This window comes from Strongylocentrotus purpuratus, unplaced genomic scaffold (genome assembly GCF_000002235.5).
Source record: "Strongylocentrotus purpuratus isolate Spur 01 unplaced genomic scaffold, Spur_5.0 spur5_scaffold_2, whole genome shotgun sequence".
Lineage (NCBI taxonomy): Eukaryota > Metazoa > Echinodermata > Echinoidea > Camarodonta > Strongylocentrotidae > Strongylocentrotus > Strongylocentrotus purpuratus.
Window position 1 is genome coordinate 12015158 of NW_022145605.1, and position 21587 is coordinate 12036744.

Here is a 21587-nt window from a genome sequence, read left to right on the forward strand (position 1 = left end):
TGACAGTGTCCCGACCTGACGGCAAGAGGATTTACCTATTTGGGGAAGAAATGGAACAGTCCATTACCAACCTAGTGAAGAATCAAATCACCGTGGTGGATCGCTCCATTGCTAGATTAGAGGGGACCAAGATCATTGCAAAGTCTCCGGGAAATACACATATTCAGGTAAAGTTTTTATTGTAGCTGTTGCAGCTGAATTTTATTAATGATGAAGTACGTGTCATTTTAAGCACTGATGTCATGATGAATGGATTGATGAGATTTTACATTACGCCGCCAGTACAATACTCAAGCATTTAAAAGTATTATTTTCTGCCAGGTAAAAATTGATCAGAGCTGGGTCAAGTGTGGCTAATGTAGATCAATGTCTTGCCAAAGGACATTAGTGCTACAACAGGGTAACAGGGGGACATAGCTTCTGAACATGACTCGTTCCAAGATAAGAAATGGGTACAGTGGTAGATCATACAGGACATTGAAGAGTTGATCACTGTCTCCTTCTTGTCATTGTTGATGCAGAGACAATGAGAGACCAGTTATCATTGAATCAGAAGTCCTAGATATAGATGTAGTTATAGATATAGTACATCAGCAGCACATTTTATAGACCCCACATTCCTACTGATCTTTTAAATATGGAGAGGTCCCACTTTGCATATACCTCAGCTACAGAAATGATGGGGGTGGTTCGTTGAATAGCTTTTGATTCCCCTTTTTGAAAAGAATACTTCTACCTGTGTCTCATGGAATGTACTTTTGGTGCATAAATGAATGATAATTACAAACCTTCATGAGCATGTATCCAGAATTTTCAATGTGTCTGTGGGTTTTACAATCTTTGTACAAATGACCTTTATCTGCAAATGTGCAAATCGTACATGCATCTACAAACTGGTTCATCGCCTTGGTATATAATCGCACCTTCACTTCTTGATGCAGGTGACGAACCCAAGAACGAAAGAGGTCCTTGGTGAATCTCCTCTGATGGTGGCAGCAGACAAGGTCAACATCGCCAACATGCAGGTCACCCTGGTATCTGGTATGGCCCTTGCAGTTCACGATGTCATAGGTCAAGGGTCAAATGTAAAAATGGCAAGCATCACTGCACTGAGTGACCTCTTTGTTGAACACCAGGTAAAATTGAAGTTCTAATGTCAATTTAATGTTTTTACTTTTTTGTGGGGGGGGGGGGGGGGGGACAATATACATTCTAAGGAGATAAGAAAGAAAAAAAAGATTAATTCTTGCCATTATTCTGCTCCAGATTATTAGCCAAGCACCTGTGAATTACCAACTGGAATTACCGGTAGGGCGTACTGTAGAAATTAATTGCCGGTGCTAAGTTTTCCACAATCTCTTGTAAATATATTGGAGACGACAAGTCCATCTTTATCCATAAAGATGGACAAAATAAAATCGTAGCCCTATCTTTTAAAGACTTGTGATTAATATAAATTGATTGCAAGTCCTCCAATCAATTGCAACCTGTGCAGATGACTGTAAATACTGTAACAAATTTGATTGATGTAATGAATACAGGCATGAAATGGGATTTCATTGTTACTGATTTTGTTTGCTCATGTACTTTCACAATTATGGTAGTTTTTATGAGATTAACAGAGATGCCAACCAGTACGATTAAATCATATTTATTACGATATTAAGAGTGAAATACGATCTTAAAATCTGAAAATAAGATTTTTCATCTTTTTTGTTCACCAAAAAAAAAAAAAAATTAATATCGTTTTTGTTTTGTTGTAAACCCATAAAAACAGCGGAATCGCATAGAAACATGAGTAAACCCCCGCAACCCCAACAAAAATTGTTTTTATGAGTAACAATTTTGTTTTTTTGTGGATATTTAGGAAGCTGTGCTGGATGCGATGATGATCTTTGACGATGGAACAAGCCTTGCTCTTCAGGATGTTGATGTTAATGATTATACCGTTGCTTTGACAACCCTAGATCCGCAGATCATCCTAGAAAGCCCAGATTCCATGCAGGTAAGGAAGGAATTTCTATCATAATTCGACTTCTGATTGCAGTATAATGATAATAATAATGATGATAATGATAGTAATTAAAATGGTAATAATGATTATAATAATAAGGAGTATGTGTAAAGCACCTTATCCATTCCGCAGAAGTGCTTGTGGGCCTGAGAGTGTATCTCAAATATGTAAACTATAATTTAGATGCAAATTGCAGTGCAGAGTAAACAAACAATATTAGTAAGAACAAAACAGTCCATACAAATTAAAAATAAGTTGACATAAATATACACTTAGGAAATATACATGAATGGCATGGATGTAACTTGAAAATATTGTATTAATCAAAAATGGTTTTGAACTGGTTTGCTTAAAGAGGAGAATTGAATGATTTTAGGGTACTTTAATAAAAATCTTACAAATATTACTTTAAATTGAATAAAAATAATAGTCTGATTAAAGGGAGTCCATTTATATTTTATAACATAATATATCTGGAAGCACTTGCAAAAGCTGAAGGGGTAGTTGAAAATAAAGAAGCTTAGACAAATCTCTGTCTTTTTATGTTATCTTTACAGGCATATCCTGGTTTAATCGCCATGGGAGAGGGCAGCACATCCATCATGCTAGAGGTTTCTCTGCCGAAGCCTTGCATGAAGCGCCGTCGTAGCAACGCCATCGTTTACGACCTCATCCCTGTCAATGTGACCTTCAATAATCCCAAGTACGCAGGTCTGATTAATACCGATCCTGCCTCTTTGCCATCCGGCACCGGCAGCCTTTGGAGGAGTCTAACCAGAGCGCCGGGTATGGTGGATTATGGGATTGTAAGGGTGAACTTTGACCTTGTGGATATCAACAATGGGAAGAAAGATTCAAGCGTGATATCTTCAATTCCGCTGGACATTGATTTCAATAATATATATCCTATGGGACAGGGCGGACATCGAAACGACAAGGCAGAGGCCTCGACAGAAGCTCCACTTGATGGAGGAAATGATGGCGGGTTGAGCGATGACAGTGATCCGTTGTCAGGCATAGAGATCGGGATGTATGTGCTGCTAAGTGTGTTTAGTTTAGCTATTCTCGCCTTCATGGTGAACTGTGTGATGTTCATGGCAAGGTACCGCAGGGCTAAGAGGATGCCGAAGACACATCAGCCGGTTCCGTACCCTCAGAACTGGGTCATGTTTGGCATGCAGGAAGAACACCCTCGCTACCCCATGGACCCTGCTGAGAACATCCCTCTAAGACACAAGGACGAAGAGGAAGGAAGCAGCCGCGATGAAGCCATCGGCACAGAGAGCGAGGTCAGCATTGAGAGACACAGCTCGGAGGAAGGCCACAGGTTACGCAGCCGCGGCACGGAGGAGACGTCGCTGATGCAAGTCCCGCGGGAACATCGCGCCAGCAGCGAGTCGCAGGATGTGGATTGCGGTGTGGTGATGGATGGTGATGATAATGAGGAAGATTCATTGGAGGGGCTCGAAGAGGCATCTCAAAATGCAGGGGAGTCTTCAAAAGAAGAATCCACTTCAGCAAGTAGTGAAAATACCAATACCAGTGATGATACAAACACAGTCGCTGCAAATGCATTCGAAAATAATTTAGAACCCATGCCAAGGGACACTTCGCCGCCGTTAAACACCAACCAGTCGAACAGTTCTTGTGATGTGAGAATAACTCTGAACCCATCGGATGACAGCATGCAGCTCAAATCCGGATTAGAAGGGATGGAAATTAGTCAGATCTTAAATTATCTTGATAACTTGAAAGAGAGTTGCACGTAGCACTTGTGTTAATGGTAATGTCGCGTTAGCTGAAAGCAATGATCCATACATCCTTGTCATTTCTCAAAGCAACAAACACCTAAAAGCCACAAGATGAGATTGAATTTGTAAAATTACGAGCCCTGTAAAAATTCAACCCACCTAATATGTTGTCTTTGGGTGTTAGTAATGAAACAGGAGAGGAAGGAGTGAAAAAGAGCACCAATGTACTTAAATAAAAGTGACAGGATAAAATAACGACATTCTGATAATAGACATCTACGCATAATGTTCATTGAGAAAGAATTGGAAGATTTCATTGCTTTTGCTTTTCACAGACATTATCATATTCATGTTTGTATGTGTCAGTGTGTATGTGTGCGCATGTGTGTCTGTGTGTTGTATGTTCATATGTACATTTTATGGGTACAGTAAGCCACGTGTGCAGGACTCTCTGTGTCATACATTGTACATTAAGATTTCATGAAATGTCATAAACTAAAAAGAAAGTGTAACATACACATATTTGCCAATGCAGTCGAGTCTCAAACAATACATGTGATGTGATCGACCGAAATCTATATTTATCATTTTTCTGTGATAAAACAAAGATATATGTATATTTTGTATTCAGCACCTAGTGCATTTGTTTTGTCGTTTTATTCACCTAACTTTTTCATTCTGAATTTGTAATTTAGATACCCCCTCTTTTGTCTAAATGTTGAGATGAATGCTGCCTCTAGCCAGTTTTTCCTTGGCATCCTGTAAAATATAATATGATATAGATTGCTCAACCTAGAAAAGTTATTGAGGCAACTTGTTTAGAGAGGCAATGTGAACATCATCTCAGTTATTGTGATTTTTCTGAATGCCAAATTAATAACAAAATATACATTAATCCCATGAAAAGCATTAGATAGGCATGCGGGAAGTTTGTGGCTTTTTATACGTGCTTCAAGAATACATAGATTTAAATCTGGACGACCCTTCATGGACATTGACAGTTTGGAACCTTTATTATACTATGCAAATTATAAGGCTATATTTCATTCTAGTGTGCTACATTTCACTTGATAATGTACATGTAAACATAATAGCTAACCACCACCTATGTATGTATAAAGAGCAGTATTTATTTTCATCTCTATTTATGCCGATGGACATTCCCACCGATGAATGATTTTTTTTAATTGAAATAATAATTTAATGGGTGTAATGACAACACTTGTGAAAAGATGGATCATGCTAGAGTCTTCAAATTCAAGAGCCAATTCAGATGATTTTCTTTTTTTCTAATCATATTTTTACTCATTGATAAATTGTATAGAAGGTGGAAGAACTTGAACATCAGAATAGAGCCTTGTTTTTTAATACAGTATGTATGGGTGGTATTCTTGAAAGTGGACTAACTTTGGTCCATGGTGTAATCCACTGACTAAGTATGGAATGCCAAGTGTTCATATGTATATGTTTTTGAATAATTTAATCTTTCACTAAATTAAAATAAAATGTAAGAAAATAATTAATAAACAACAATATAACTATGATATAATTATGTAATCATGGTAATTTAGGGACATATCAAATTAATAAAAAATATATTCATATTGACACTTGGCATTCCATACTTAGTCGGTGGATTAAACCATGGACTAAAGTTATTCCGCTTTCGAGAATACCACCCTATATGTTTAAAAAATGAGAATGTTCAAGGGTATATATTTTTTCTGTAACTCGCTTGGTACGAAAACAAGTGAATTTTTTCAAAATCTGCAGTCTCATATACTGACATAACGAAATAAGAATAACTTTGTTCATGTATTTCCAGCTTCTTCATGTATATCTACTAGACATTCTTTAGATGAGGTAATGACAGGAATTCCAAACTGCAGAATGTGCTTTGGATTTTATCGATACCATGCTACATGTATTATGAAATCATACCAGATTAATGTAACTTGTTTGTAAGCAGACATTTTTTTCTCCATGAATTCTTCAATCTGAAATTACTCTTAATTAATCACGTCACTGTTTTCCTATGACAAATACATGTACCATTATGTACTTCAATATTATGTACAAATGATTCAGGCTTTTGTGCATAGCTGTTTTGTGTTAAATTATTCGAACTACAACAATTTTTCCTTCAAATGGTATTAATATTCATAATATTTGTTTAAAAACATGAATTTTATTGATAACGCAGTCTTGAAAAGACCAATGTGACAAGTCAATTTATTAATTTGTTTTCTGTGTAATTAAGCACTGTATGAACTATATGAAGTGTCAACATGAAATGCACACAGTAGCAAGAAATGTATTTTTGCTTTTGGGGGGCATGTGTGTGTGTGTTTTGTTTGTTTTCGCTCATGGGAAGAGAAGATGTAAATGTATTGTTTTTATTTACGCCCACGTAAAGTTATTTGTACAGGACTATTGCGTAAATGTAGATACATATTGCCAATCTAAACTTTATATATTATCAAGAATGATAAAGATGACTTATCCACCATATTGTATCTCTTAACGGAGAGAAAATGGAATATGAAATAAAACTATGAAACTATAAGCTTACCAGTATCATTAATGAATGGAGCGTCAAAAATGAGGGAGAGACAGAGAGAGAGAGAGAGAGATGGACAGAAAGGGATCATTTGAGTAAGAGAGTGTAGGAGAGAAAGATAGACAGCAAAAGGGGAAGAGGTCAATAGAAGAAATAGTGAGGGGAGAAAAAATGGGGTGAGAGAGAGAGAGAGAGACAGGGGGAGGTTAAATATTGACTAATTTCATCATCCTAAAAGAACAAGTGAAAACTTGACCAAAATGTTAACAAATTGATTGAGAGAAAGGAATTGTGACAATTCTCAAGCATGAGAATTAAACGATTTTTGAGAAGGGGAGTACGGTAAGTGTAAGGGGAAAAAGTACAGACTGTGGCCGAGAGCGAGAGAGATTGAGAAAATCTTGAGATGCGGAAGAAAATTAGAGACAGAAAGGGAGATAGTTGCAGGCAGACAGAAGAAAAAAAGCGAGAGAGGTGAAGGTGTTGGGATACATTTCTCACCAATTACACAATCTTTATTAAATTTAAGAAGAAACAGAGGCGGCCCTCCCGGGGGGGGGGGGGCAGGGGGCACAGTGTCCCCCACTTTTTCAGATACCCCAAAAGTGCCCCTTTTTACATAGAAAAAGTGCCCCTTTTATTTTGTAAGAAGTTCCTCTTTTACTTTGACAAGTGCCCCTTCCCCCTTTTCACCTCTGACGAGTACCCTTTTTATTTTTGACACGTGCCCCTTTTCCTTCGACGTGTTCCCATTTTCCTTTGCAATAAGTATCCATGTTCCATTCTCATAAATCTTGAAATTATCTTGAATAAGTGCCCTTTTTATTCTCTAGTAAGTGCCTCTTTTCAGGTACGAGAAGTGCCCCTTTTCACTTTTAATAAGTGCCCCCTTCACCTCTGATAATTGCCCTTTTCAAAACTGAGAGGTGCTCCTTTTACTTTGACAACTTCCCCTTTTTTCCTTTGTAAGAAGTGCCCTTATCCTTTTAATAACTACCCCTTTTTTAAACTCGGATGAGCACACCTTTCATTTTAACATGTGCCCCTCTTATTTTCTAATAAGTGCCCCTTTTCCTTATGATAAGTGCCTCCATTAAAAAGAGAGAGCTCCTTCCCCTTCTCATAACTACCCCTTTCCCTTTCTAATAAGTGCCCCTTTTCCTTATGATAAGTGCCCCCATTAAAAAGAAAGAGCTCCTTCCCCTTCTCATAACTGCCCCTTTTAAAACTCTGAACGGTGCCCCCTTTTCATTCAACAAATGCATATTTCCTTTATTATAAGTGCCCCTTTTACATTTTCATAAGTGCCCCTTTTCATATCTGGTCAGTGCCCCTTTTCAACTCTGATAATTCCCCTTTTAATAATGATAAGTGCCCCTTTTCCTTTCTAATAAGGGACCTATCCACTTTTCACCTCTTATAAATGCCCCTATCAAAATCTGATGGGTGCCCCTTTTCCGTCAACAAATGCCTTTTTCCCATTTTCATAAACGCCTCTTTTTAATCACTGGTGAGTACCTCTTTTCAGGTGAAAAAATGCCTCATTTTCACCTCTTATAATTATCCTTTGTAATTTGACACGTGCTCCTTTTCTTTTCTAATAAGTGTCTAATACTCCCTTTCGATGATTGTCCCCTTTTCATGTAATCATTAAACGTGCCCCTTATTTAAAGCGACTAAGAGCAATTTCCCCCAAAGTTCACTCGCTGCGCTCGCTCGCATTTATAGATGATATAATTATGTTACTTATCAAAGGTCTTTTCAGTCTTCCGTTATGAGAATGTGCTTATAACCCCATCACGATTGGCTTTTTTCCTCTTTATAAGATGTAATTTTTCGCACTGCGACCTCACAGATCTTTAAAATTTTTCTCGCTCGCTTCGCTCGCTCGTAAATGCATATTCAGACATCACACCCAACTGTAAAGTATGATGCTTAAGCGATATCTTGTATGATGTATGAAGAGAAACAAATATTGAAATCATCCCTGATAATGTAATCACAATGTAGGGGTATATGCCAATGTCTAAAAAATTGTATATTTTCGCTTTGAGATTTCCCACTGTAGGTGCCCTTTTTATCCAGAAAGTGCCCTTTTTTGTTGGTGCCCCCCCCCCCCCCACTTTGGAAGTCGCTCGGCCGCCCCTGAGAAGAAAGGAATGAACGAAATATAGTGCAAAAATATACATATTATTCATCGCTGGTGCATCGAGTATTAAAGGTAATACAAAGTTTGGGGAAATTCTGAAATGTGGGTGGATAGTGATTCTTTATAATTCGAATAAATTTGGATGCCCCTGTAGATGTAATATAAGCACTAAAAAATCTAGACCCTGACACACTTCTGTTTTTGAGATAAATTGAATATAAAATTTCAAATAGCGCATACGGCCGTACAATGATAGCTGCGATCATGAAAATCTCACAATAGTTGTGATATATAATTTCCTAAACGGGAAATATGTTCATTTGAACCAAATTCATGACCCCATCCAAACACTTTTTATGATCTTAAAGAGAAGGTTAAGTTCTGGGAAGAGGTGAAACATAATTTGTGAGCGTTATCGTTGTTAGCTATGCAAGTGTGGAAAAACATCAGTTAAAAAATGTTCCCTGAAAAGCATGGCTCTTCAAATGCCTTAATATTCTCAATATGGCATGTAACGGCATAACAATCGGGACGGATTTTTACGCCACATGTTCGTGCAGTCCAATATTATACATAATCTGTGTACAGTGCTCGTAAATTGAGCAAGACTAGGTAAAATTTCTTATCAATTTGATGATTCCAGAACCTTCCAGTTAACACCAATACTTATATTTTATATGCTAGATGATCAACCTTTGCTGATCGATTCCACACCGTTACTTTCACAATGCAATCGCATGACCAGAACTCAACTTAATCTAAATGCTCGAGTTCGTGATGTAAAAAAAAGGAGATATTTCCCATTTCTGTAATGTCGAATAAAGAGTTGAGAATTTGTATGAACATTTCTGAAAACGCATGTGAAAGTATAGAAGGAGGAAATTAAATTCTTCGTGTCACATCCATTTATTCATTTTATTTCACTTTCAGCATGAGAACAATAGAAAAGTTAAAATGACTAGGCGTACGGCTGGCCGGGAGATAACGAGCCTATCCTTTTCTGTCCCTTTTGTGAAGTTTCAAAATATTTGTTTGGCTTCAAATTACCATCACTATCCACGATATGGTGAATTTTATATATATTGTTCAAAAACAAGTTCTCATCAAAGAAAGTTGTCCCATTATAGGCCTACATAATATATTTGTTAATAAAAAAAAATCGTTAACTTTGTAATACTCATCTTTTCCCCTAAAATTGTCCATATCCAACCAAAGTAAGAACATATCTTTATAGTATTTAGGTAATACTAACTTAATGAAATTTGGGTTATAATGGCAATAACATAAGACTACCTCCAAATGGTCTCATTAAGAATCTAAAATATTGCTTCCATTTCATACTTTGATCCCCTGTCACAAGTCTTTTAATCCACATGACTCATTGTACTTTCACGCCTAGCTTGAAATTCATTATTTCGAGTCCCCCTTTCTCGTATTCTTGATACATCGTCGTAATTTTAATTTATCCCTCCCTTTCCATAAAAAGTTAAAACAGGATACTTCAACTTCTTGAAACACCCTTTCCGGAACACTAAAATGACTGAACAAACATAGTGCAATTTAGATAGTGCAAATACCTTTAATAAATGAATTTTCCACACTAAGGTTAGATCACGTTGTTTCCACCCCCCCCCCCCCCCAACTCAGTATTATTTAGGGTACGCATATGCTTGTTCCCTCTTTTTGAAAGCAGCTCCTATCTGGGGACTGCCAACATTTCCAACCCCCCCCCCCCCCTTTCGCGGGCTTTTCGCGGGCTTTTCCTGCCTTGGAGACCCCCCTAAATCATGAAAAATGCTCAATATACACCCCTAAATTCGGAATAATTTCTCAGGAGTCCGAAGAGATGAGAAAGAAAAAAAAAACTCCTCCTTTTTAAAGAAATATCCGGGTGAAAAAACACCCCTTTTTTTTTTTACAATTCTGGGGCCGGACTTTGTCGCACGAAAAGTACCCCTTTACCGGACATTGTGGTACACGCATGGGGTCCGTCCGTTCTCGGAGTGGGGGGGGGGGGGGGGGGTTCCAACAGTTCAACAGTTTTTTAATCTTACTGAGAATTTCCTAATAATTCATGCTTTCCTTTATTTTGACGTCTAATGAAAGATATACGTAATATCTTTACAAAAATCTGTTTTCTTCCCGAATGGAAGTTGTTATTCAATTTTTGCAAATAAACCTAAAGGCAAGATATACGTTTTTCTTTGTCGACCAATAAGTCCATAGGCTTTATAAAAATATTGAAAAAGTCATTTAATCTGCATATTGATTTTACGTCTTATACAAAATTTGTTATATTATAGATAGATAGATAAATAGATTATTTTATTGATCCATTTTCAAAATATAGAAAATTGGCCTCAATTGATAAACACTTAGGTGTATACGTCACAAAATGTACATAAATTCACACGAGAGTAGTGACATTCGAAAAAAGCATAAATATAAATTACGTAATAATAGAGAAATTCTAAGAAAGGAGTCGACATTTAAAGATTGAGAAGAGAGAAAGAGGTCGAAAGGAGATAAGATTGAAGAGCGAAATATTAAGAGGAGAGAGAGATCGACACACAGAGAGGACAGAGGGAGACTGGGGAGGGGAGAGAGATAGATAGAGAGACAGAGAGAGAGAGAGGGAGAGAGAGACAGGGAGAGAGAGAGAGAGAGAGAGGGGGACTCGGATGGAGAGATAGTTAGAGAGAGAAAGAGAAAGAGAGAGAGGGGGGGGGGGGGGAGAGGGGGAGAGAGAGGGGGGGGGGGGCGAAAGGTGGATACGGTGGAGTATATGTATATAAATACGGGGAGGTGGAAAGCCCGGATTGAAAGAAAAGGAAAAGGAAGGGGAACCGTAGTTGTACTTGTACGAAACGACAGTCATGTAGATAAATTGTTATAGTATTTGTTTGACACTTTTAGTATACCTTCAGTTCGATCGTTTGATCTAGCGCCCATTTTAGAGACACGTTTTGGGCTCTAAGCCGAACAGAAACTTTGTCTGCCATGATGATTTTTTATTCAACCCCCCCCCCCCCCCCCCCCCCCCCCCCCCCCCCCCCCCCCCCCCCCCCCCCCCCCCCCCCCCCTGAGCAAAAATAAAAAAATCGTGAACATCCCATAGAAACGTGTGTTAATTCTATAACACATGTTTCAATAGGGTGTCTAAGAAGTTAGACTTTACATGACGGTTTCGAAAAACTGGCCCCTGCATGGATCCGCCACTGGCCTACATAATAATCTACATCAGTACATGTATTTTGGGAATCCCAGACAATATTGGAAAAGTGGGTTGTCATAGCTCCCGTCATAGCTGCATGGACAGTCCACGTCGTTAACGTTATACATTTTAAATGCACTAACAAGCATGCACTGCAAATGAGCACCTAAGTTGATTCCTCAGCACTATACATCCTGAACGTCGTAGAAGTAGAAATAGAAGTATATTTTTTCTTATTTAGTTGCTTGTGTAAAGACACCATGAACTATTTTTCGTCGCTGTTAGAATGATAATTTTTCATCTAGAACACGGCATTCATAGCTTATTTTGAGAACGTCCAGGACATTTTAAGCCATGATTGTAAGTATTCGATGAATTTAAGCCATGATTTGTCTTGGATATCTCAAGATTTTTTATCTCTCCTGCAGAAAGTGCGCTGTTCAATTTTTTGTATTGTCCCATTCCTTAACTTTTGTGTATGTTGATGGGATCAAATCAAATCGCTCTTTTATTGTTTTGTCGACGGGTCTAGGATAACCGAGTTCTTCCTAAAAAGTTAGACCGATAAATATGTCTTAGTGTATAGAACTTAACAAATTTCACTCATACGGTAATCGAACTTACTACTTTAGTGACAATCAATAAAATAAAATGCAGTCAAAACTAAATTATTTGGCGCTAATTGTTCAGAAACCTATCCAAAATTTAACTCCGGCGTGGAGATGCCCCACTAAAACATACCCAAAAGGAAGTAAATATTCATCAAATGTTTAAATAAAGATCATAAATCAAAATTTGTTATGTTTATTACCTGTTTCGTGTCAATTTTCTTGTTATTTGGGGGGTATTTTTTTGAAAAACGTTGCTATTACATTTTCACAGGTTTCACGGCAAACCACTGCACTATACTGATGGTGGGTTGCGGGCGAGCGCACGCCTGTGTGAAGTTATCTACAGTAATGTCTCAGATCCTCATTATGGTAGATAACTTCACACAGGTGCGCGCTCGCCCGCAACCGACCATCAGCATGCACTTGTATTGTGCAGCGGTTTGCCGTGAAACCTGTGAAAATGTGTATACTAATATCAATGTTTTTCCGAAAAAATTGGGATCAATCAAACAGAAATTGGCAACTCTGTTATAACATTATTTTCATTTCAATTCTGTAATTGTGTTATTTGACTATGCTTGCACGCCTTGCAGCCAAATGCTGAATTGCACATGTTCACAACAATTTCTCTATCATCATATAACATTCGCTGTACAATTAAAAATTGCATTCAAATTCAAATGACAAATTATAATATAATGCTTAAATGTAAATTATTTTTTTTGTTCATTCCATGAATTTAAAGTATTGAAAATAGAATGTATAGATTAATATCTAAAAGAATGGAATGGTAAAGTAAGACATCGTTACAACCACTTTGCTTTGATAAAATTGTACTTCTAAAGCTCTCACATAGGATTACAAAATTACATTGGATAAGTGGGTTAACCATTCTCCCTAACCTCAATACATCAATACACCTATCACTTTTTCTTACTTTCTTTCAGTTCACTGAATTATGGCCATACAGGAAGTGATTAGCCAAGAAATGACAAAGCCAACATAGACTGTTTCTCTTGGCTTCCATTAGGACACTTAAAGATAAAGGTGAGTTCTGGTCATCCGATTGCATTGTGAAAGAAAAGGTGTGGAATGGATCAGAAAAAGTTGGTCATGTAGCATGTAAGTATTGGTGTGTACTGCAAGGTTCTGGAGTCATCAAAATAATAATAAATTTGGCCCAGTCTTGGTAAAGTAACAAGCACCATTTACAGAAAGATGTATATGGGACTACATAAATGGTGTTGGGCTACTAACCTTGATTTCCTAATCTTTCTGTGCTCATTACTCAGCCAGTATACACCTTCTACTAAAATTGTGTGGCAAATGACATTTATTTGTAATCTTGAACATTCAGTGTAAGTTTCGTTTGATTCTGTGAGAATTCATTTTCTTTTTTTTTAACCAGAACTCACCTTTATCTTTAACACTCCAGGATACTTCACAAGTACATCTTATGTCCTGAGATATTCATGCGACATTCAAACCCAAACCCATGACAATGACGAAACAGGTTGCAATAGGATCTTGGAAACCCCACGTGCCATAGAAAGTTTGAGCAACTGAGCTGTATCACAAGTTTCCATTTTCAAAGTGAAGAGGTAACACCAGGCAGCATGGAAGGTGAAACTGATCCAATCGCGGAGAGCCAACATAATGAGGGTGGAAAGAAAGAACAAAATGTATCTACAGTCCATTTCAACTTTGGAGGTCGTACTGAAAACGCAATAACATTAAATCTAAATTCTTTAAATACAAAGTCAACCTTTGATCTTTCGAATACAAACTGCCAGCAAGCAACATCTTTCTTCATGGTGCGGTCTTTCAAATGCCTGAGCTGCAGTGCATTATTTACTTCTGCAGAGGACATAAAATCACATGTAAAGACACACAAGAAGGAAAGACCGTCACAGCAGTCACGGAAGGTTGTTGAATTGGTTAGAAATGATGATTCCTACTTAAAGAGTGTGAAAAAACCTATAGGCGGTGTGGACAGTGCGACATTAACCAGCATGCATGGAGCAAACAATGCATGTAAGCTGGGTGATAGTATCATGAATTCACCCCTTGCTATCCAAAAGCCTGTGATGCTTTCTAGAAGGACTGATGGGTCGAACCCTGAGCCAGTGCTATCCAATGATAAGATACAGCCGCAACCCTTTCTGCCTAAACCTTTCATACCCACGGTCATCAGGGACATTAATCCTGCTTCTTACGATGTAGCTTCAAATGAACCAAATTGCCATGCCACCAGTGATACTGGTCCTCTCGATGGTGAGGCCATCCTGCCAAAGGATCGGATGTCGGAAACTGATGGGGTAGGGATGTGTAGAAAATTGCAAGAGACTCATCAAGAGTCTACTAAAGAAAGTCCAGTTTCTGTCTTAGAAAGGATTACAGACATGACATTTGATGATACAAACACAAACCCAAGTACAGCTGCAGAGAGTGCTTCTCTTCGATATTCATCATCTAAACAAAGCAGGGAAGATGCATTGATAACTGAACTGGATGATTCTATGTTACCGATGCCATGCTGTAGGTGTGGAATATGTAATGCCAGTTTCTCATCAAGGATAGAAGTATCAAAGCACATTAAGATCACACATTACAGATGGTCCTCAAATGAGTATAGGCAGGAGAATCATGGAGAAGATGACCAGGAATGTCCAATTTCTGATTTGATTGAACTTCCGAGTGTGAGTGGCAAGGCAACTTTCTTTCTTCCTGACTTTAATGACATTGACAAATTTCTAAGAGGGTCTCCTTCTGCAGACCTTGCTGATAAAGAGGATCAGGTACTTACCATGAAAACTGTGAATGATGAACATCCCACTACCAGAACATGTGATGTCACACATCTAGCTACTGTTGGTACTTACTTGACTTCTAATCCTGATGACTATGCGCATGGTCCACATTCCAACAGTGTTGATGATGTTTATACAGGCATTGCAACAATTAATGCCCATACCATTACTAACGATAGATATGTCTCTTCTGGTGGTACTTGGGAGAAAGATGGATGCGGTAGTAACGTCAGGATGGATTCCAACACCAGGACATCAAGTGCAATCAGTTGCAGGAGAGATGATAAAGGACGTAGGCAATTTTCAGACAGCTTGGTTTCCATACAAAATGATCTTCGGTATCTTTGTGAACTATGTGAATTGAATTTTGCATCTTTTGACACTTGCAGCCTTCATATGAGAACTAAACATAAGAAAACACCTATGCTGCCTGCAGCACTGCAGGATTCCAATGTGAAGCAGATAGAGCAATCTTTCTCTTTCGCTATCTTGCCCAAAGTTTCTGACACATGTTCCAGGAATGGCCCCAAGCGTATCTTCATTTGTTCACTTTGTGGAGACCAGTTTTTGTCTTTACGATACTGCAGCAAGCATATTAAGGAGGAGCACCTTCCACAATGTAGTTCAGAGACTGACGCCAGGGGAACAGAGAGAGATGAACAGATCGATGAAAGCACTTGGAATGGTTTAGGAAAAGGTAATAACTGAGAACTTAAGAATAGCAGTTCTTTTAAAAATGTTTTTATAGTTTTTTAATGTTTAAAATATTATATCAGATTTGAATAGTCTCTATCGTTTAATTGGGAAAATTTGTGAGAAAATAATGTGGTAGTGAATAAGATACAGATGTTATACTCAAACATTACATTCCAATGTGCTTGTGAGAAGTATCAAAGTTTATCCGAATTTGTTTAGTTAACTATAACTTTAATTTAAAAAAATACTTTTTGATTTGATCAAAGTCACTATTTTCGCTTCATAATCAGGAATTTGTTTCAATTGGTTATGGAAAGAATCAGTGGTGGTCACCACAGTGCCATGATCATAAAGCTTAAATCGCAGTTTAGTAGAAACTTGTTGTAATAAGGATATTGGGACCATGATAATGACCTCGCTATATCTTGATAATGAATTTCCACATTATTCATCTATCAGTGTTATCAAGTTGTGAAAATATGTACGTATTGTTTTGAAAAAATATATTTTGTACATCTTGAAGAGTCTTACGAAAGTCACAAAAATATCATCCATGTAAAAGTTGTGAGTCTATGGAATTTTTTCTTACCGATGACTTATGGAAAAAATAGTGTTAATCACACATTCGGTTGGTTCCTTTAATTAACTTTGTCTTTAATTTTGTTTTTTTGATTTTCATTACAATTTCTTATCATGCAGTTCAACTCATGAAGAGAGAGGAGCATGACAGAGAGATAACAATGGACCTCTTACTGAAACTGACTCAAATTATCCTGGCAAGGTACAAATCTAACGAACAGACAGATGATGATGATGATGGCTCGGAAACAGATGGTCAAGTGACAGGTGATAGCATAGTAGGAGATAGTGCTACAGGTTGCTTGAGAGATTTACAGTGTGCAGCTGAGGAAGATTTTGAAGCCATAGATCACGTTGATGATTCAGTTTCATCAGAAGTAAATCCCGAGGACGCACTACATAACAATGATGAACTGTCGACGGAGCCAACATCATTGATGTATCATTGTTTTGTCTGTCCTGAACGTTTTCCATCTTTCAGGGATTGTGGGAGACATATGATTAACAAGCATGCAGAAGATGAAGAGAAGTGGGAAGAGGTGCTAGGCTCACACCAAACAACACTTGATCAACTTAAGAATATGTATCAGGTAAATGAACATCTTGAGGAGCCTACAGACAAAGGGCTTTTAGGAGAGCACACCCTGAATGAAAGTGCCACAACAAGTGGAGAGAGAAGACACAAAAGCACTTCTTCAAATAAGGAGAAGGCATCAGAGCAGTTACATGGACCCACCAAAGATGAGACAGGTGATGGGGAGTTAAGAAGGCAGAGACTACCTGATGATATTGGTACAGTAGTAGATGATGGAGCAGCAAATCTTGAAGAGCCCTCTCCAAAGAAGATGAAACATAATCTAAGGAACCTGCGGTCAAAGGATGTCAAGTTAAGCAGTGTAAAGCAAAAGGTGGTCCAAAAAAGGAAAAGAGTGCAAAAAGGAAACCAGGAACAAAGGAAACGTAAAAATCAGGATCAAAGTCCTAAAAGCCCTATGACTGTAGGCTCCTCAAAAAGTGGAGAAAGAAGACACAAAAGCACTTTTTCTAATAAGGAGAAGGCATCAGAGCAGTTACATGGACCCACCAAAGATGGGACAGGTGATGGGGAGTTAAGAAGGCAGAAACTACATGATGATATTAGTACAGTAGTAGATGATGAAGCAGCAAGTCTTGAAGAGCCCTCTCCACAGAAGATGAAACATAATCTAAGGAATCTGCGGTCAAAGGATGTCAAGTTAAGCAGTGTAAAGCAAAAGGTGGTCCATAAAAGGAAAAGAGTGCAAAAAGCAAACCAGGAACAAAGGAAACGTAAAAATCAGGATCAAAGTCCTAAAAGCCCTATGACTGTAGGCTCCTCAAAAAGTGGAGAGAGAAGACACAATAGCACTTTTTGTAATAAGGAGAAGGCATCAGAGCAGTTACATGGACCCACCAAAGATGAGACAGGTGATGGGGAGTTAAGAAGGCATAAACTACATGATGATATTAGTACAGTAGTAGATGATGAAGCAGCAAGTCTTGAAGAGCCCTCTCCACAGAAGATGAAACATAATCTAAGGAATCTGCGGTCAAAGGATGTTAAGTTAAGCAGTGTAAAGCAAAATGTCCAAAAAAGGAAAAGAGTGCAAAAAGCAAACCAAGAACAAAGGAGGCGTAAAAATCAAGATCAAAGTCACCTCGAAAAGGCTTCACCATTCCAGTGCTCTGAGTGTTCTGAAATCTTCAACAGTGCCTTCCAATTAGATAAGCACATCAGTGGAAAGCACTGTGGCGTAAGTAGCCTGAAGTGCCAGAAATGTGCACAGTATGCATCCACTCCTGCAGAAGAAAAGTACAGGAGCATTCTGGAGGAGATTACAGCTGTAAAGGAAGACATCCTTAGTAGGGGATTCAAGAAAAAGGGCGGAGCTGAAAAGATTGAACATTACTTTGAATGCGTAGTCTGTGGTGATGGCTTCCGATACAGAATGCATTTTGATAAGCACCCATCATGCCATACCGAATATGTTTGTCGGATGTGCCACCAGGATTTCTCTTCGTTTACAGCTCTCTCCATGCATGTCCACAGTCATAACTGCGGACCCCTTCCCTGTGATGAATGCGGAAAGACATTCTATAACACCAACTCATGGCTGAACCATGTGCTGCAACATAAGAAGGAGCTGCAATGTGACATTTGTCATGTGACCATCGGCAATCTACAGAACCTCAAACGCCACAAAATCACCAAGCACCATGTAGGAGAGAAGGACAGTTATGAATGTGGTGAGTGTGGCAAGACATTTCACTTCAAATACAAGTACCTGTTGCATATTCAGAATGTCCATACCCCATATGATCCTGAAAACAACAGTGACTACCTGTGTGACCACTGTGGTATGAAACTGAAGAGCGCTAGCTATCTCAGGCTGCATGTTTTGACACACCAAGATGTATTTACCTGTAAGCAGTGTGGATGCTGGTTCAAACAACAGTCCCAGCTTGACCTTCATAAAAAGCGTGCCCATATGAATAGCACCTTCATTGAGCCAGAGAATCTTACATCATCACAGCCAAAGGATACTACTCACCTAGACACAAACATTACTGAGAGAGGATCTGTTCTGCAGCAGCCCAAAGGAGACAAGCGCCAAAGGAAACACAAGAGAAAATCAAGATTGATGCACAAGTGTGTTTTCTGCAAGACATATTTTAGGTCAGTGAAGTTAAAGATTAGTCATGAGGGACGACACAAAGGAGTTGCATTCCAATGTGGAAAATGTGATGCCCTGTTGCCGTCCTATGAAGATTATGGGAATCACTTGAGAAACACTCATGAACACCCAGAGCAGCTTTATTACAAGTGCAGTGTCTGCCCAAAGCGTTTCCAAGCACCCTGGCAGTTGGAACGTCACTCTAGGAGACATTGTACCTGCAAGAAGTGTGGTCTAACCTTTGAAAAGATGGACCTTTTGATAGAACATCTCGACACAAATGATGACTGTGGTGATCCTCTTAGTACTGGCAAATCCTCAAAACACATGACACATAGACATCCATCTCGTGTCTCGAACAGATCCAAATGCTCCTACAAGAGTTCTTCCCCTACCGACCTTGCTGCCTCTGCTGCCCTCACTGTCGCTGCTCAGGAAAATGTACCTTCTAATGTTTCTTCGAATGTATTACCCTTGGAAGGAATAGAAATGATGGACAATCTGTCAGATGAGGATGGAGCTACAGACCTACTAATGTCATTAGCAGGCTGTGTCGGTAACTGAACATGCTGATCCATCTCGTACCAAAAACTAATGTGTATGCTTGCACAGTGCTGTATTTCATGTAAATGTAAAGGTACATGGATGTTGTATTTCTAGGACATTTCATGCACATGTCACGTGTTTGCTCTTCCACCTCTATGCAGTTGAATTTCACAACTGTCAATAGCAATTTGGCAAGCTGAATTGGGGGTATTTAACAGAGGATGTAATTGAATTAAACTTGGGAATGCTCTTACCCGAATGGTGAAATTTATCCAAGATAGTTTGTGCTTGGCTTTATTAGTTTAAAAGTTTCTTCATCTTCCTTTTTATTTTCAATGGGACAAGGGCAGTTGGGGAAGGGCTGGTTTACGGCAGGGGTAGGGTCATCAAACTTCACATCATGAAGCTGATTGAATGTCTCGGGTATCTGCAAACGTGATGACAGGTGCAGTTAGGTTTATACCTTGGTTTTGGTGGTCATTTTATTTGTCTCCAGTTGTAATAGGACCACGTGAATCATAATAATAAATGAGGCAGGTTTTTTCTTCACTGTATTGGTGTATAAATTGCCATGGATATCTGCATTATTTGAAGTACATGTTCATGTTCATGTAGTTTGTGATTCATTTCAGCAAGAACTGTACTGAATTTGGGAATAAAACGGGGGGTTTCTTTTAATTTTAATGCACAATTACGGCCTGTTTGGAACTCAATTAAATGTTTCAAGAGCATAAAATGTTCAAGGCAAGAGGGTTTCTTTGTAAAGGAATCGATATGATTTTAGATGAGCCTTACTTTCTTTCAAATTTACATTAGGTTCAATGAATTGTAATTCCAAATTATTGGAGTCTGGATCGTTGTGGCATACTCTCTTTTCTTAAAGGGCAATCCAACCTTTTTTAATTATTTCATTTGTATGAGAAGGGAAAGATAAGAGAAACAGAATGGCGAAAGTTTGAAGTAAATCGAACCAATAATAAGAAAGTTATGAGCATTTGAAATACGAGATCACTATTTTTTATTCTGAATCACGAATTGACAATTTGGTCACTGGATTCAGACGTAATTCGCGGACAACTCTCTTGTTTATCGTGTTCAAAATATAGACTTCTGTTTTGTCTCAAAATTTATTGTGGTTTCCATATATCATCAAAGGTTCTATATAAAGAAAAGACCCTCCTGAGTAATGAATTTTGAAAAATCTATTTTTTGGGTAATTTTTTGTGTTGGAACTATTAGGAAGGTTGTCTGGCACTTTGTTACATTGACACTGCCGATTCAGCCAATTTAAAGTGCCCATACGTATAGTGATTGCAAAAAATTGTCATTGATTTTTTTCTCTACTTTCACCAATCTGCTTCTTTGTTATATCTGCATACTTGTAGAGTACATGTATTTTACTATTAAGATTGAATTTCCCTATAACCGTACAATTCCTGAATTATATATGATAAAAACATCTCCGTTGTTACTGTATCAGTTGTTTTAAAAATTGTATCAGTTGTCCTTGTATTTGAAATAATGAAGATGAAGGTTGTCATCATCACCTCTTTCATCATCATCATCAGCAGCTTTGTCATCATTGTCTTCACCGGAATCTTCATTACTTTCATCATCTGCGCCATCATGATTATTGTAGTACGTATCGCCATTTGGCTTTAATAGTATACTCACACACAATACACAGAGACAGTTGCGTTGTAAACAGTTAATACACAAATAAAAAATGTGCTGCATCAGAGCAGTCACTGGACATCTTTAAATGTCATCGTGTAATTTATTTAGCTCCAAATATCATATTGGCGACGAGGACAAACCAAAGACACATCACAATCATCATCACCAACGACGTCGTCATTGTCATCATCATCATGATAGTCATTATCATCAAAGCTTTATCATCCTCACATCACCTGAACCTCTGCCAGTATCACATCACCATTATCGTTATCATCATCACCAGC

General features: G+C 38.2%; 2 protein-coding genes across 3 annotated transcripts in view; both read left to right on the forward strand.

The window, feature by feature from the left end:
* The window catches only part of LOC752218 (transmembrane protein 132E), a 53989-nt gene extending 50121 nt beyond the window's left edge, over positions 1-3868 (forward strand). The window contains exons 8-11 of the mRNA XM_030991664.1: positions 7-167; positions 942-1136; positions 1868-2005; positions 2572-3868. Of these exons, the coding sequence (XP_030847524.1) occupies positions 7-167; positions 942-1136; positions 1868-2005; positions 2572-3783 (1706 nt within the window). The 3' untranslated portion in view covers positions 3784-3868. The remainder of the gene's footprint in view (positions 1-6; positions 168-941; positions 1137-1867; positions 2006-2571) is intronic.
* An 8057-nt stretch (positions 3869-11925) lies between these two features.
* LOC100890913 lies at positions 11926-21190 on the forward strand. 2 transcript variants are annotated; one of them, XM_030991665.1, is made up of 4 exons: positions 11926-12048; positions 13247-13346; positions 13708-15806; positions 16505-21190. In XM_030991665.1, the coding sequence occupies exons 3-4, from the start codon at positions 13916-13918 to the stop codon at positions 19639-19641; spliced, it is 5028 nt and encodes a 1675-aa protein (XP_030847525.1). In that variant the 5' UTR covers positions 11926-12048; positions 13247-13346; positions 13708-13915; the 3' UTR covers positions 19642-21190. The 2 variants fall into 2 exon arrangements, with proteins under 2 accessions (XP_030847525.1, XP_003725679.2); XM_003725631.3 differs by having other exon boundaries at positions 13735-15806.
* The last annotated feature ends 397 nt before the right edge of the window (positions 21191-21587 follow it).

Coding starts and splice junctions, on each gene's coding strand:
- LOC100890913 (XM_030991665.1), top strand. CDS start 13,916: ATGGAAGGTGAAACTGATCCAATCGCGGAGAGCCAACATAATGAGGGT. Junction 15,807..16,504: donor TTGGAATGGTTTAGGAAAAG/GTAATAACTGAG, acceptor CTTATCATGCAG/TTCAACTCATGAAGAGAGAG.